The sequence below is a fragment of the Callospermophilus lateralis genome, chromosome 1 (genome assembly GCF_048772815.1).
Source record: "Callospermophilus lateralis isolate mCalLat2 chromosome 1, mCalLat2.hap1, whole genome shotgun sequence".
NCBI classification, from domain to species: Eukaryota; Metazoa; Chordata; class Mammalia; order Rodentia; family Sciuridae; genus Callospermophilus; species Callospermophilus lateralis.
Window position 1 is genome coordinate 99991671 of NC_135305.1, and position 15378 is coordinate 100007048.

The window sequence follows — 15378 nt, forward strand, 5'->3', positions numbered from 1 at the left end:
GGCCTACCTTGGATACCTGAGGCGCAGACCTTGAGGGATAAATGATTCAGCTGTGGTTTTCCCTCTGCCAACACTCTGAACACAGTCAGTGGTTGCTTGTTAAAGGCTACTAAGTCCTGGACCTGTGCTCCCAGTAAACTAAGGAGGTAGATTTATTTCCCTTTCTACCAGCCTGGCCGACATTGGCTGTCCCCCCAGGGCTCCCTGCTTATATAGGAGACTGGGCCCGCTGGAATCTAGTCTGAGCTCCTGCTTCCTGCTGAGGCCTCCCTGGGTCAGTTCCCCAGTAGGGCTCAGATGGGCCAATGTGTAATTCAGGATGTTCCTTTAGAGGCTGCCCTTAGGTAGGCACCTCTTTTCAAATGGATTAGAGAGGAGCTGAGCCATGGTGGCATGCTGCTTGGAACCCACTGGGAGGGCAATTTCCCATCCTCCAGGCCTCCCCTCTGCCATCCCACTTGCCTTCTTTGGGAAGCCTTAATTATAGGGCCTTCACAGCATAGTAGTTAGAGCTCTAGGAGCTCCAGCTCTGGAAGGTGGGGGTGGCAGCTGTCTGTATGACAAGCTGGTGCAGCAGCACCTTACCCCTGTGTGCGTGGGACTCTTGTCCTCTCTGGATGGGCCCAGCCTGCTCACAACAGAGGAATTCAGGGGATTCTTGATTAGGAAGACAGACTGCTGAGTTGGGGCAGTCACCTTGGGCTGGGCCTTTGGCTTTAACATCATGATTTTGGCCTCTGTTGCCACTGCCAGCAGAGCAGAAGACTGACTACTCTGGGTTTCATTTTCTTACTTGTGAAATGGGGGCTCTGAGGACCCTTAGAGAATGAGAGGAGGTCGTGGTCCCCTGGCCTGTGCTGTTCCTCAGGTCCAGGGAGGGCAGATGTGACAGATGGCAAGTTTCTACAGCTGGGGTGCCTTTCAGAAGTAGGATTTTAGCCAAACCATCTGGATCCAGGGAACAGTTTGTGTGATATCAGGGTCCTCAGGCCATGAACGAGGGGCAGCTGTGTTCCTGTTTGGACCCTGAGCCTTACTGTGGATGTGGTGTTGGGGTTATGTGTTGGCAGGTCTGAGGCCCTTCATCCCAGAGAAGGACAGCCAGCACTTCGAGAACTTCCTAGAGACCATTGGTGTGAAAGATGGCCGTGGCATCATCACTGACAGCTTTGGCAGGCACCGGCGGGCCCTGAGCACCACCTCCACCTCTACCACCAATGGGAACAGGGCCACAGGCAGTCCTGATGACCGGTCAGCACCCTCAGAGGGGGATGAATGGGACCGCATGATCTCAGACATCAGTAGTGACATCGAGGCGTTGGGCTGCAGCATGGACCAGGATTCAGTGTGATGGGCAGTGGAGCACCCATCCCTACCATCCCAGGCCTCCCCAGGAGTTGACCTGAGTATTAGCCCTTCCTGCTGGCTAGGAGCTGGGGAGCGGCTGCAGGCACAGGTGGCTCTGGGCGGCCAGGTCCTCTACTGTGAAAGAGCACAGAGCTGCCGCAGGACGTGCCCTGATCCAGGGCGGAAGGCTCTGTGCCTCATCCTCTGGGGCTCAGCCATAACCTGCACCTCCTGCTCTGGGAGGGTCAGGCCAAGCTGGCAAGGAGAGCCAGTCCTGATAGCCTGGCCCTGGACAGCTGTCAATTTTGCACATGATGTTCCTGTTGTTAACTCTCAGAGAACTTAAAAAATGTTTACTGCAATGTGAATAATTTAATCTCTGGTTACCAAACATGTTTCTGATCCAGTTGGGTAAAAACCATGTTGCTAGGAGGGGGGTCCATTCTGACCTCTGTTCCTTTGCCCATGTCTGCCCATAATACCCAGAGATGGGCACAGTGGTGTCAGGGCTGGGGCAGTGGAGGCAGCAGGCACTTGTGATTCGGGTTTTGCTTTGTGGGTGTGAGGCCAGAAGATCTACTGGGTTCTCTTATGGGTGTCAGGGGCAGTGACCATGGGCAGCAGAAGCAATGTGCATTGTATGATCAGCAAAGGTGCTTTGATCTTTTCATCACTCGCATAGATTCCTCAAGGAACTGACTTCTCTGGCTGCTTGCCCTGGCACCTTGCTGATCAGAGGTGCTATCTGGGAGTGCTGGGAGCTTCAGATAAGCTATCATGGGCCCTTTACCCACCTACCATCTCCATGTTCATCATGTCCATCCCCAATGTGATCTTCTTCCAGTTTGTATTGGCATTAGTCTGACCTCTGCCCTTTATGCCACTTCAAACCTTCCTTAGAATCCAGGGAGGGGAGAGAGGTGATGTGAAGTCAGGTTATTCTGGGTCTCTCCCTCCATCAAAGCCTCGATTCTGCTGAGAACCCTCAGGACACATCCAGAAAGTTCCTGGGATGAGGAGATGTGATATTCCCCCACTGCCCACTGTAGGGAGTGGTGTACCCTGCTGGGCAGAAGGGTTGCATATCAGGCCTCTGAGGTATTCATAAATGGAGCTCCATGGATATCCCACTTGTGTCCAGGCCTAGCCAGAGGGTCTGGAGGGTCTTATAGGTGCCTTCCAGAGTAAGGCAGACAGGTCCATGTGGTATTGTCTCTTCAGGAGAGAACAACCCTCTACCATGGCTGTCCAGAGCTGGGACCACAGTCCAGGCTGGGAAAACCAGAGGGTATTAGAGCTGTCTCTAGCTTTGAATGCAAATAATCCTGCTCTGGAATAATGAGGGGAGGCTGAAAACACAGACTTTGTCCTCTGGCTCCTATCTGCCTTCCACAGCCCACCCTGTGCCCCAGTGAGTCTCAGTGTCCCCCATGTACACATAGAGCATGGCCTTGCAGAGTCTTTGATGTGGAGTCACAAGAACCACATGCTTGCCTCTCCGGGGCACACATTCCAGAAATGGCCAACACTGACTGAGTCACTGATCTCTTAGCAGAGAGTGGAGAATGTGGAGCAGATGGCCACTCTTACCCCTAGCTGGATCTGAGGGGATGCCAAAGGACAGTGAGGGGACATGAGAGTGATGAAAGGATGCTGAGGGACATTTAGGTGATGCCAGAGAGCATTGGGGGTTACCAGAGGGTATTGAGACTACACCAGAGAACACTGAGGAGGTCCCAGAGGGCAGTTAGGTGATGCCAAGGTTTGAGAGGATTTCAGAGGGCAGTTGAGGCACTGAGGGGATTCCATAGTGATAGGACACCAGAGGGTCTTCTGAGGACACTAGAGGACAGTGAGGTGGCATGGTGATGAGGTGACATCAAAGGATGAAGAGATGGCAGGGCAATGTGGGGACTTCAAAGGATATTGAGAAGTTGCCAGAGGGTATTGAGGGGACACCAGAGGGTGATGATGGGACACCAATTTATTGGACAGCAGAGCTGAGGGATGGGGCAGGATGTACCCAGCTTCTGGCCAGCAGCTACATTGTCAGTTCCTGTGGAAAAATGTGGAAGGAGAGGGTCATGATGTAGAGCCAAATCAGGACCTCACCCGAGGCCTCCAGGGACAGCTGGGAGGTGGGGATGGGGCCAATGCTTACTCACCATGATGGCATTGACGATGTCACTGTGGTTGTCCCTTAGAGCCCGCACAGCCTTGGCCCTGGACACATTGGCCTGGGCCATCACCAGCTCAATGTCACGCAGCTCTAAGCCTGCCTCGTCCACCTGGTGGGGTGAAGTAGGGAGATGATAAGCTGCTTGAGGCCTCTGGGCCAGGGCTCTCCTGATACAAGGCCTTAGGCAGAAGCCCTCCACACGGAGTCTTGGAGCCCCTTGGCCTCACCTCCTCCTCGTCCTCCTCCTCTTCCTCTTCCTCACACTCTGGCCTCACCCGGGGTCCAGGTGCCGACTCAGGGACCAGGGCTGAGGACTCCGAGGGCACCTTGAACTTCTCTGCTGCAGCTTTGTGCACTTGCTGGGATAGGTCCTCAATCTGTAGCGTGGGACAGCTGTGTCAGTAGGGCCTGCACACTCCCTGTCCATCTGCCTCATCCCTGTTTCCCTGGTCATCACCACTGCCACAGCCACAGCCACAGCTAGGACAAACCTTGGCCTCGCCAAAGACCACATAGGTGTCTGAGGCGGGGCTCTTGAAGACATCAGGCTTGGCGATGACAAAGAGGATGTTCTTGGACTTCTGGATAGTGATCCTGGTGACTCCCTGAATCTGCCGCAAGCCCAGTTTTGACATTGCCTGAGGCAGAGGGTAGAGATGGTTCAGACCTGCTGTAGGCCCAACCAGAAAAGGCAGGTAGCACAGTGCCTGGCGGGCAAACACCTCACCCCAACTTCCCCATGACCCTGAGTGACCAGTCCTTCCCTGTGTGTACTAGCCTCTGGAGGAGGCTGACCTTCATCCATATGACCACCATGCCATTCCAGCCCAAACTGTTTAGGGGAAGGTGCATGGGTTATTAGATTTGACCCACAGGTCTTCCCTATGGATACTATTTCATTAGTTATGGGGTATGACCCATCTTGGTAAAGACGTCCCCCTGTGCAGATGGTGCTAGTACTGGCGTCAGAAGGGGAGCTCCCAGCCTACTTTTCGAGCCTTCTTTTCACTGCGACTCTGCTTGGCTTTGGCGATGGTCTCCTCACTGCTGCCTGTTGGGGCCTGTGGAAAGGTGAGGGCTGAGCACCTGTGGGTGGGAGTGTAGGACCCACCTAAGGGCCAACCTTTCCCCCAGACTGGGCACCTGGGATGGGCACTGCACCATCTGAGGCGCTGAGATGTCCTGCTCGTCCAACTCCGCTGACGACTCCCCGTGACTATCCGAGTGCTGGCCTGAGCCCAGGGCCCGAGGTGAGTCTGGGGAAGGGAAGAGAGGTGTGAGAATGGCTCCCCTAGATGGGCCCCTGGCCCTACTTCATCATGAATTGGAGCTGGGGGTCTGGACATATCACACCACTGCAGAGGTCCTCTAGCCTAGGACGGCAGTGCTTACCCTGGAGAGGACTAGCTGCCCAAGTCTGGGGCCCCCACCCCTACATTCCCCCTCACCTTCTTCCAGGCTGTCCTCGTCCTCTTGCTGTTCTAGGGCTGGGAGCCCTTGAGGGCTCGATGGGCTCTGGGTCCCAGAGGGAGGAGGCACTTGGCTGGGTGGCGAGATCTGAGAGGCCGGGTCTTTGACCAGGTCTTTGGCATCCGTGGGGGCCACCTTGGGGATGAGGAGTGGGTGATGGCGGGAGAGGCTGATCTGCTGCCCAGTCCCCAGAGGCTGGGTATTTCCTGAGGCAGCATCAGCAGCAGTGGCCCCCTGGGCTACTGCCCGAGACAGGTGAAGGCCCCGAGAGGCTGGTAGCTCCTCACCCTCCACAGAGTCTTCCTGCAGGTTCTGGCACAAGCGAGAGTTAGGGGGTCCCAGGGCCAGTGGGGCTTCCCCAGCAAGAACACCAGGATCAGAGGGGTCAGGGTCTGAGAGCCTGTTTTGAGGTGTACTAGGCCGGCCCCTGGCAGGGTTTTCTGGGAGTTGTAGTGGGGAGGATTTGAGCATACCAGGTACTCTCTGGGGCTGCTTTCCATTGCCCAGGCCTAGCGAAGGCTCCAACCACTGGGAAGGTGATACAGAAGGGGTAAGCTCTTTAGGGAAGTCCCTGTCCAGCCTGGATGCAGCCTTTGCTGGGGACTTTGGGCCTGAACTTAGCCTGGCCTCTTTGGCCACAGCTAAGGGAAGTCTGGGTTCCAGGGTGGCCTTGCTGCTCAGACCCCTTCCTTTCTTGACTGGGCTCAGGGTCTGTGCCTGTGTGACCTCAGGGCAGGCAGTAGGACATGCCTTGGGAGCCTCTCTCACACCTTGGGGCACTGATGCAGGCCCACCTTCCTGTGCTGGTGGCTTGGGGCCTACACCCCTCTTGTTCTTAGCCCCCAGGGCCTCCTTTGGAGGCGAATGGGTCTTGGCCCCATCACCCACGTACACATAGGCTTCAAGACATATTTCCCCCTCAGGTGCTGAAAGGTCCATAGCTACTTCTTTTCCAGTGCCAGAGGCAGGTTCAGGGGGACCAGGGGCCTCCAGGCCTAAGGTGGGACCTGTCTCTTCCCTTGGGGCCCAAGGAGTTCCAGTCTTTGCAGTTGGTTCTGGGCCATCCTTTTGGGTCTGGTTCAAGGCTGAAGGCTCTGGCTCTCCATCAGGGCCTGCATCATGCTCCCCAGGCTCTGGCCTTAGTTCTAAGGCCAGACCTAATTCCTGCTGGGTCACAGAAGCCATGAGCTTATTCCCTGGGGCCCCATGGGTGTCTCTAGCCATGGGCTCCGAGGCTAAGGTGAGTCCTGCATCTTGCAAGGGTGGAAGTGCTCTCTCAGGGGAGCTCTGTGGTATGGTGTCACTCTCTTCAGCCTGTTGGGGCTCTGGTTTGGCCCCAGCCATAAGCTCCAGACCTGAGGTGGGATCTGCATCTTGCCCAGGTGGAAGTGCTGTCTCAGGGGAGCCCTGGGGTATAGTGACATTCTCTTCAGCATGCTGAGGCCCTGGTGTGGCTGCAGCCTCAAGCTCTAGGCTTGAGGTGGGATCTGCATCTTGCAGGGGTGGAAATTTTGTCTCAGGGGAGTTCTGGAGTATGGTGACACTCTCTTCAGCCTGCTGGGGCCCTGGTGTGGCTATAGCCACAGGCTCTAGGCCTGAGGTGGGATCTGCATCTTGCAGGGGTGGAAGTGCTGTCTCAAGGGAGTCCTGGGATATGGTGACACACTCTTCAGCCTGTTGGGGCTCTGTTATGGCCCCAACCACAGACTCCAGGCCTGAGGTGGGATCTGCGTCTTGCAGGGGTGGAAGTTCTGTCTCAGGGGAGTCCTGGAGTATGGGGAGACACTCTTCAGCCTGCTGGGGCCCTGGTGTGGCTGTAGCCACAGGCTCTAGGCCTGAGGTGGGACCTGCATCTTGCAGGGGTGGAAGTTCTGTCTCAGGGGAGTCCTGGAGTATGGTGAGACACTCTTCAGCCTGCTGGGGCCGTGGTGTGGCTGTAGCCACAGGCTCTAGGCCTGAGGTGGGATCTGCATCTTGCAGGGGTGGAAGTTCTGTCTCAGGAGAGTCCTGGGATATGGTAACACTCTCTTCAGCCTGCTGAAGCCCTGGTGTGGCTTCAGCCAGAGGTTCTAGGCCTGAGGTGGGATCTGTATCTTGCAGGGGTGGAAATGCTGTCTCAGGGGAGTCCTGGGGTACAGTGACACTCTCTTCAACCTGCTGGGTCTCTGTTATGGCCCCAGCCACAGACTCCAGTCCTGAGGTGGGACCTGCATGTTGCAGGGGTGGAAGTTCTGTCTCAGGGGAGTCCTGGAGTATGGTGAGACACTCTTCAGCCTGCTGAAGCCCTGGTGTGGCTTCAGCCAGAGGTTCTAGGCCCAAGGTGGGATCTGTATCTTGCGGGGGTGGAAATATTGTCTCAGGGGAGTCCTGGGGTACAGTGACACTCTCTTCAACCTGCTGGGGCCCTGGTGTGGTTGTAGCCACAGGCTCTAGGCCCGAGGTGGGACTTGCATCTTGCAGGGGTGGAAGTTCTGTCTCAGGGGAGTCCTGGGGTATGGTGACACACTCTTCAGTCTGCTGGGGCTCTGTTATGGCCCCAGCCACAGATTCCAGGCCTGAGGTGGCATCTGCATCTTGCCCAGGTGGAAGTTCTGTCTCAATGTAATTCTGGGGTATGGTGACACACTCTTCAGCCTGTTGGGGCTCTATTATGGCCCTAGCCACAGATTCCAGGCCTAAGGTGGTATCCACATGTTGCAGGGGTGGAAGTTCTGTTTCAGGGGAGTCCTGGGGTATAGTGATACTCTCTTCAGCCTGCTGAGGCCCTGGTGTGGCTGCCACTATAGGCTCTAGGCCTAAGGTAGGATCTGCATCTTGCAGTGGTGGAAGTTCTGTCTCAGGGGGGTCCTGGGGTATGGTGACCCTCCCTTCAGCCTGCTGGGGCTCTGTTATGACCCCAGCCACGGTCTCTAAGCCCCATGTGGAATCTGCATCTTGCAGGGGTGGAAGCGTTTGGGGTACGGTGACAATCTCTTCAGGCTGCTGGGGCTCTGGTGTGGCCCCAGCCATAGGCTCTAGGCCTGAAGTGGGATCTGCTTCCTGAAGGGGTGAAAGTGCTGCCTCAGGAGAGTCCTCGAGTAGAATGACACCCCCTTCAGCCTGCTGGAGCCCCTGTGTGGCTGCAACTACAGTCTCCAGGCCTGAGGGGATATCTCCGTCCTCTTCCTTTGAGTTCTCAGGAGGCTCTGTGTACAAGGTGGGACTTGCTGCTTCTTGAAGAACTAGTTGTGGTTCTACAATGATGGGCTCCTGACCTAAGGTAGCACTCATCACCTCCTTGGAAAGCTGAGGCAGTGCCCTGGTGGCAGGTGCTTGTCCAGTGGTAGAGTCAGCTTCTTCTTCACCAACCTGAGGGGGCACCCTGGAAGCCGCCTCCATCTGAAGGCCTAGGGCTGCCTGCAGAGCATGAGGAGTCACAGTAGTTTCAGACTCTTGACTTAAAGCAAGGCCTTCTTCCATTTCTGAAGTTGATTCCTGGCTGTGGGCGAGATGAGCCTCTCCCTCTGAGACCTGAGGGTTGGTTACTGTTCTGATGGCCTCTGGGCTCCAGAAAGCAGTCCCCCTTCTATGCTCCTGCTCTGTCTTCTGGGCACTGTCCTGCAGCAGGGCACTGGGCTGGGCATGGGGTTCCCCACTATACAGCCTGTCATCATCTGCCCCTGCATAGGAGGCTGAGTCCGAGTCAGAGGAGGCCGCAGAGGTGTCATCCCGGAAGGCAAAGGCCTCATCCATGCCCTCAATGATGGACAGGTCAGATAGTGACTGCAGGAAGGAGGCAGATGTGCTATCCTCCTCACCCTCTCCGGCCAGGTCCCCATCTGGAGCAGGAACATTAGCTGCCACCTCCTCCTCTTCTGGGGGCAGTGGTGTCACCTCCACTGCCTCCACCTGGAAGATGAGGCTGCCCTGGAAGGGCAGGAGGGCTGCAGGGATCATTGGATCATTGGCTAGGAAGTCCAGGTCGAAGAAGTGGCCCTCCTGGTCCCAGGAAGAGCTACTGTCTGCTGAAAGACTAGACTCAGAAGATAGGGATTCGGGAGGCACAGTGGGATGGGGCTCTTGTTCATCTGCTACAGACCCCTGCGGGGAGAGGCCCCAGTCTGAGGGGAAGTCCAGCCCTTCAGCTGGAGCCAGCAGGCTGAGGGAACAGGATGGCGATGAGGTCCAGCTGTCCCCATCTGCCGTGATGTATGAGCCTGAGGGCGAGGCAGGTGGGGAGTCCAGCAGCTCATCCAGCCGCTCATCCTCTGGGTCCCAGGTGTCCCTATGGGGCCCATGGCTGGGAAGCAGGATGTAGGTTGTCTTGGTGGGAGTGGAGGGAGGGGTGAAGTAGGAATCAGGGTCTGGGGGAGGGGAAGGCACAGGAGGATCACCCTGAGAATACAGCTCGGGAGGTGGGTACAGGTCGGTGAGCCCACCCTCCTGATCCCTGAGCACTGGTAGGCCTGCCCTGGGTGACTGGGGTGCCTGGCATGTCTCCTCGCCCATCACAATCCGGGGCTCCAGGGTGGCAGGGAGAGGGCCCTTAGTGAGCAGAGCCTCAGGGGGCTGACCCTCATCAGGCAAAGCCTGGGGGAGGGGGCCCTCGGAGAGGAGTGTTGGATTTGGGCTGCCTTCCGCTGGGTCTGCCCAGGCTGAAGGGGCCCCACCAGGCACTGCATCCCAGCTGGCTCCCTCAGGCTGGGGCCGGGCACCTGGCTTGCTGGGCAGGAACGTGAGGGTCAGGGAGCTGGGCTCTGGGATCAAGGCATGGGGCTCCCGCCGATCCTCTCTCAGGATGGTGGCAGCAGCTGCATCACAGGAGAGCTCTGTGGAGACAGAGAAGAACGTGAAGCACCCGGACACATCTCCAGACCAAGTGAGGTGAAAAGCTGAGCATGGGATGGGAAACAGATGTCCATTGAAAGAGGCCCAGTGGAGAGCTGGTTGGGGAAGACAGGAGGGAGAAGAGAATGGCGGTGTGGGTTGCATTTAAGGGAAAATTTCCAGGGATTTTGACAGAGAACAGAACTGCTGACAGTAGCTTTGCAGAATGGGGGCTTGCAGGCAGTGTTGCTGTGTGTGTTATAAACTCAGGATTTTCTTGGGGACACTTTAGCAAAGATGCAACTAGCATTTCCATCTTTTTTTTTTTTTTAGACTAGATTGCTGATTCCTTTCTAGGTAATCAGTATGATTTAGCTGGGCTTAGCTGGAGTGGATAGCAATCAGAATCTGCTGGACAGTGCCTTCCCATGGCAGGAGCGTGGGCCCTCCCATACTGCACAGCTCTGGAACATTACAAGTCTCACATATGCCTCCTGTAAAATACGGGCTTTGCCTCTTTGGCCCATCTCCTATACTGCTGCCAACACTTGAGGTCAACCTGTCCCCTCAGGGCCCTGTGCCTGGGTGTATGGGAGGAGGGAAACCAGGGGCTCTGAATGCAGTCAAGTTTCTGAAGAATGGAGACAGGTGTTTCCCACAGAAACTGAATTGGAGCATCCATCTAGAAAGGCAGTGGTGGGAAATAATGGTGATCATGCAACTCAGTGGGAGCAGGACAGCTGCAGGAGGGCTAGTGGAGCCCCTGGTCCAGTGCTTCCCAGAGTAGCAGCCATTCCAGGATGAGTGCCAAATTCTCCCTTGGGACTGGGAGCTAGGTCCTGCCCTGTAGCCCTTCTCTGGGTCCCAAGGAGACCCTATGAGAAGGCTACAGGTGCTCAGGAAACCTCCATGGGCTGACACACCTCCAGCTGAAAAGTCCCTTCACACATACATACACCATGAAGTAACATGGATCAGAAAGCACTTAGGGCACTCAGCAAAGTGAAAGAACACCCCTGGTAAGCCTTACCACAACACTCTGCTGGTTTGCTACCTCCTGGTCTCTTGCTGACTGGCATTTTATCATCACTGAGGTCACTCTGCATATGCACTTCTGAATCTTGCGGTTTTCACCAGATATTATCTCATAAGCATTTTTCCCATGTGTGCCAAGTGCTCATAAACCTCATTTTTTAATGGCCTTGTAACATTCCCTTTTTCACCTCCACCAAAGCCAAAGATGCCTCTATTTGAAGCAGCTGCTGAAGGCCCTCCTAGTCCCCCACCCCAGTCCAGGCCAAGTCCTGCTCAAGACGGGGAGGGGCTGCTTATAGGGGCTGGGCTCCAAGGCTGATGCTTGCCGAGGGATGACTGCTCTACCATGCTCACTGGTGACAGGACAACACTGCCTGAACCTCAGCTTTCTCTCCTACAAAGTGGAGATCAAATAGGATTAGTGGTGAAGTCTAAGAAGGTGCAGCTGCGTTGCCAGGCTGCCGGATTTGCCCTCAGCAGCCTCAGGGCATTGAGAGCTCATCAACTGAGGGCTGAGCTGCTGGATAAGCCAGGGGGTCCTGAGAGAACAGGGAGCTCCTTCAGGTCCCTTGTGGCACACCTGATATCCAACAGTGGGAGTGGGTGTGGCTGGTGGGCATAATTGGGTGCTCTAAAACTGCACTGCACTGACCCCTGATATGTCTCCAGGGTAGGAGAAGGGCTGAATTGGCCAAGGTTAGAATGGAAGGAAAAGAAAAGGCCAAAGTTTTTTGTGACTCATTCAAGGTCACCAAACAAGCCAGAACAGAGCCAGCACATGATCCTGTTTCTGTGGAGTCTCATCCTGGACTGCCTGTTTCCCAAGAGCAGAGGTGATAACTGTGTCACCTCATAGCCATGCCATTGACCCTACACTGTCGACAGCCCAGGTGACTTCTTGTTCACAGCAAGGTGCCCTTGGCCCTGCCCAAGTCACACATAGCCAACCTCCCAGCAGAAACCATCCAAGCTCTGACTGCCCAGGCCAAGTGGACCAACCTATAGTCTAAACCAACATTTGTTAACCCAGCCTTTCCAGGGATCCGGTGGTCTGCACAATGGGGCGTTGCTGGTGAGGCCACCTCCCCAGGGCCTCCCACCTTCCAGACCCAGATCTGCTGTTTCTCCCCCAAGTTGCTCTCCCTCTGGCCTTCCTAAATCTCCAGCCAGTTCTGCTCCTCTCTCCTGTGCCTGGCCAGTTCCCAGCCCTTGGAAGCCCAGGCTGCAGTTGAAGACTGTTTGGGTGGGCGCCGGATCAGCCTGCAGGGACCCCATAGGCCTCCCGCCTCCGAACCCGAACTCGTAGCCTTCAGACCTGGAGGCTGGTAGCTCTGCACGGACAATGGGACGCCAGCGGGGCGCGGCTGCCAGAACAGGCGGAAGGAGCCCGGCGGACCAGGAGCTCAGGGAGCCCAAAGACCCCAGGGTCAGAGGCCAAGGGCGCAGGTCCCCACGTCGCTTCTGGCTCGCAGGAGCACTCCCTGAGTCCCATCCCGCTCTTGCCCTAAGTCCTGAGTGGAGGGCAGGTTTCGGGTGTAGGGAAGGGCAGAGCTTGGAAATGACTAGGACTGGCCGGCAAGCGAGGCAGAAGGATGAAGGAGGGAATAGGCCGGATAGAGAATTGGGCCGGAGAGGAGAGGGGCCGCGGTCTCACCTGTGCGGGGCCCAGGCCCACTAGCCTCAGGCAGCGGTAACTCGGCGCGGGCAGCCTCCCCGGGCATGGCCTCGACGTGCGCCCGCCTGTCCCTCTGTCTTTCGGTCCGTCTGTCCGTACAGCCGCCCCGCGTAGCCTGAGCGGCCACCGCCCCTCAGCTGGCGGGGAGGGGGAGCAGAGTGTGGATGACGTCAGCGCAGCCCCGCCCGCCCAGCAGCCTGAGTGAGCGTGCGCGGGCGAGCCAGGCACTGCGGAGCGCGATGTCGCGGGTGGGGGGTGCTCCCTCCCTACCCAACCGGTTGAGGTCTTCCTCCTGTGGTGTACGAATCCGAGCAGGCGTGGGGCGCCTGCGCCCCGCCCAGCCTTTCCCGCAACATCCCCCTCCCTTTACCAGGGAGGGATTAGAAGACGTTCGGGGTCTGGACACCTCCCCGGTGGCATCACCCCTTAGCTGGGAATAGGCGGAGGCCTCTCTAGAACCAAGGTTTCAGGGACCGGGGAGGAGCCTCAGGGAGATACTACCAGAGACAGCCCACCCTTCTCTGACTAGGCGAAGGGCACAGGAGGCCCGGAGTGGGGAGGGAACCCCGCCCAGCTTGATGCCTGCATCCAAAAGATGAGTTGGAGCCGCAGCTTTGGAGTGATTGGTTGGTCCTTGCAGTCGTCGGTCTCCATGGCAACCGCCTCCAGTCTCTGTGGCAACCAGAGATGGAGCTTAAGAGAGCGCAGCCGGGAAGGTGGATCCAGACGAGCTCCTGGGCCAAGCTGGGTCTCTGGGTTTCCTGGCAGCATGATGATCTGCTCCCACCCCTTCACCCCTCAGTTCTCTAGGCATGGGGAGGAAAAGAAAAGAAAAGCTCCTCCTTCCATTCCTGGCAGCTGCCCCTGCCACACCTCCAAGGATGAAGCCCGCCTCGCCCCTTGGTTTTTCTGAAATGCGCGATTGCTTCCACTCAGGCCGCTGCACCGCCTAGATTCACCACCCCACTTCCCCGCACGGTGCCAGGCACTGAGAGACCGATGAATGACACATTGTCATTTCTGAACTGGGGTAGAAAAAAATCAAGAGCAGCCATTGTGGCAAGCAGGGAGGGAGCCTCCAACTTCCTCATTCTTCTGATTCTATTACAAAGCTCAGGAAATCAGGTCTATCCCCGACTCCTCAGAACCTGCCTCAAGGCCCAGCATTGCACATCTACCCTGCATTCCTCTTAGTTGCTGTCAGTCCATTTTTCCCGCTGGTGTGCAACTTTCTTCTGCCTTTCCTTTACATCTTTTACGTAAGGACCTTTATTTCCATCTCCTCCTCCTGTGAATGCTCTCCTGTTTTCTTAGCTGAATTCTAAGCTTGCTGCTCTGACACATGCCTATCATGAAAATATCATGGATTCTTAGAAATCAAATTCCCTATAAATGCCCTGGAAAACTATAAATCCAGGGCATAAAAGAGAAAGCCAAAGTAGAATCCTTAAGATGAAATGAAGGGGAGCTGGTGAGGGATCAGGTGAACAGCATAGCTAGTAGAGCGTCTTCCCAGTAGGCGACCTAGGCCTGGCATTTCCTTACCTCAATCTACCAACAGGAGAACCAGGTAGATTTCTTCATTCCCATACAGAGTGAAGGCCTGCTGACACCACCAGCTGAGCATGGCAAGGAGGCATGTTGGAAAACATGCTGCTTTCCTCCCCAACTCTATTCAGAGGCTCCTGGTGCAGGGAGAGGGGGTAGGGAACTAATAAGGGAGATCCCACAACAAAAAGAAACTATCACTAGGTGTGCTGGACATTCCCAGTAATACAAGAGACTGAGGCTAGATTATCACAAGTTCAAGGCCAGCCTCAGAAATTTAGCCAGACCCTGCCTCAAAATAAAAACAATACAAGGGGCCAGGGATATAGCTCAGTGGTAGAGTATCCTTAGTACTGCAAAGACCAAAAACCCAACCTAAACAAACAAAATGGAGCATATACTTGTACCAGTGAACTCAAACTTGAAATCAACTAAGAGAAAGACAACAGGAAGATCCCTAAACACTTGAGAATTCAATAACACACTTCTAAATAATTCATGGGCCAGAGGAATTATCCAAGGAAAAAAATTTTTTTTGGCATGGAACTAAATGAAAATAAAACCACAAAATATCAAAATATGTACTATGTAGCCAAAGCAGTGCAGGGAAGAATATTTGCAGCAATTATAAGAGAAGAAATGTCTCATGCCAACAATTTTATTTCCTATATCAAGAAATCAGGAAAAGGGGGGCTAAGGATGTAGCTCAGTGGTAATGCAATTGTCTAGTGTGCACAAGGCCTTGGGTTCAATCTCCAAAACTGCCAAAAAACCCAAACCAAACAAAAAATAGAAAAAAGAAAGTAGGAAAGAAGAGCAAAATAAACCAACACAGCAGAAGGAAGGGAAATAGTAAAATAAAGACAGAAATCAATGAATATAAAACAGGAAGATGATAAAAGGAATCAATGAAATAAAAACATGGTTCTTTGAAAAATTACAAAATTGGTTAAAACTCTTGCAAGACAAACAAAAATAAAGACACAAATGACCAATATCAGGAGTGAAATGGGGCTAGTGCTATGAAACCTACAAACATTTTAAGGATACCAAGGGGAACGCTACAAACAATTTGATGTATATAAATTCAACAATTTGTAAGTAATGAACTGATTATTTGAAAATCACAAATTCCCAAAACTCAAAATAGATGAGATAGGTAGCTAATGTCCCATAACTATCAAAGAATTGAATTTGTAATTTCAAATCTCCTCAAAATAAATTAACATGCATGAGTCCCTGGGTTCAAACCCCTGCCCTGAAAAAAAAGTGTGGGGGGGGTGTGATTGGGTCGGAGGAGCTAGGTTGTTTCCACTAG

At 54.8% G+C, this 15378-nt stretch overlaps 2 protein-coding genes across 6 annotated transcripts in view; one reads left to right on the forward strand and one right to left on the reverse strand.

Moving 5' to 3' along the window:
* Ccm2 (CCM2 scaffold protein) overlaps window positions 1-1738 on the forward strand; it is a 61031-nt gene extending 59293 nt beyond the window's left edge. For all 5 annotated transcript variants that reach the window (XM_076836789.1, XM_076836799.1, XM_076836773.1 and 2 more), the window contains one exon: window positions 1071-1738. In XM_076836789.1, the coding sequence (XP_076692904.1) occupies window positions 1071-1351 (281 nt within the window). In that variant the 3' untranslated portion in view covers window positions 1352-1738. The remainder of the gene's footprint in view (window positions 1-1070) is intronic.
* Window positions 1739-3388: 1650 nt separating this feature from the next.
* Window positions 3389-12558, reverse strand: Nacad (NAC alpha domain containing). Its single transcript, XM_076854157.2, has 11 exons — window positions 12492-12558; window positions 8137-9804; window positions 6791-7791; window positions 6541-6670; window positions 4975-6210; window positions 4670-4782; window positions 4516-4587; window positions 4018-4164; window positions 3754-3903; window positions 3513-3635; window positions 3389-3403 (listed from the first exon to the last, which is right to left on the reverse strand). The coding sequence occupies exons 1-11, from the start codon at window positions 12556-12558 to the stop codon at window positions 3389-3391; spliced, it is 4722 nt and encodes a 1573-aa protein (XP_076710272.2).
* Window positions 12559-15378: the final 2820 nt, after the last annotated feature.

Excerpts from the sequence above, each read along its gene's own strand:
- Nacad (XM_076854157.2), bottom strand. The coding sequence starts at position 12,558 with ATGCCCGGGGAGGCTGCCCGCGCCGAGTTACCGCTGCCTGAGGCTAGT. Across the intron at positions 6,211-6,540 it reads GCCCCAGCAGGCTGAAGAGA|ACACCCATGGGGCCCCAGGG; the intron begins GTGTCACCATAC and ends CCATGGCTAGAG. Across the intron at positions 4,588-4,669 it reads TGGTGCAGTGCCCATCCCAG|GCCCCAACAGGCAGCAGTGA; the intron begins GTGCCCAGTCTG and ends ACCTTTCCACAG.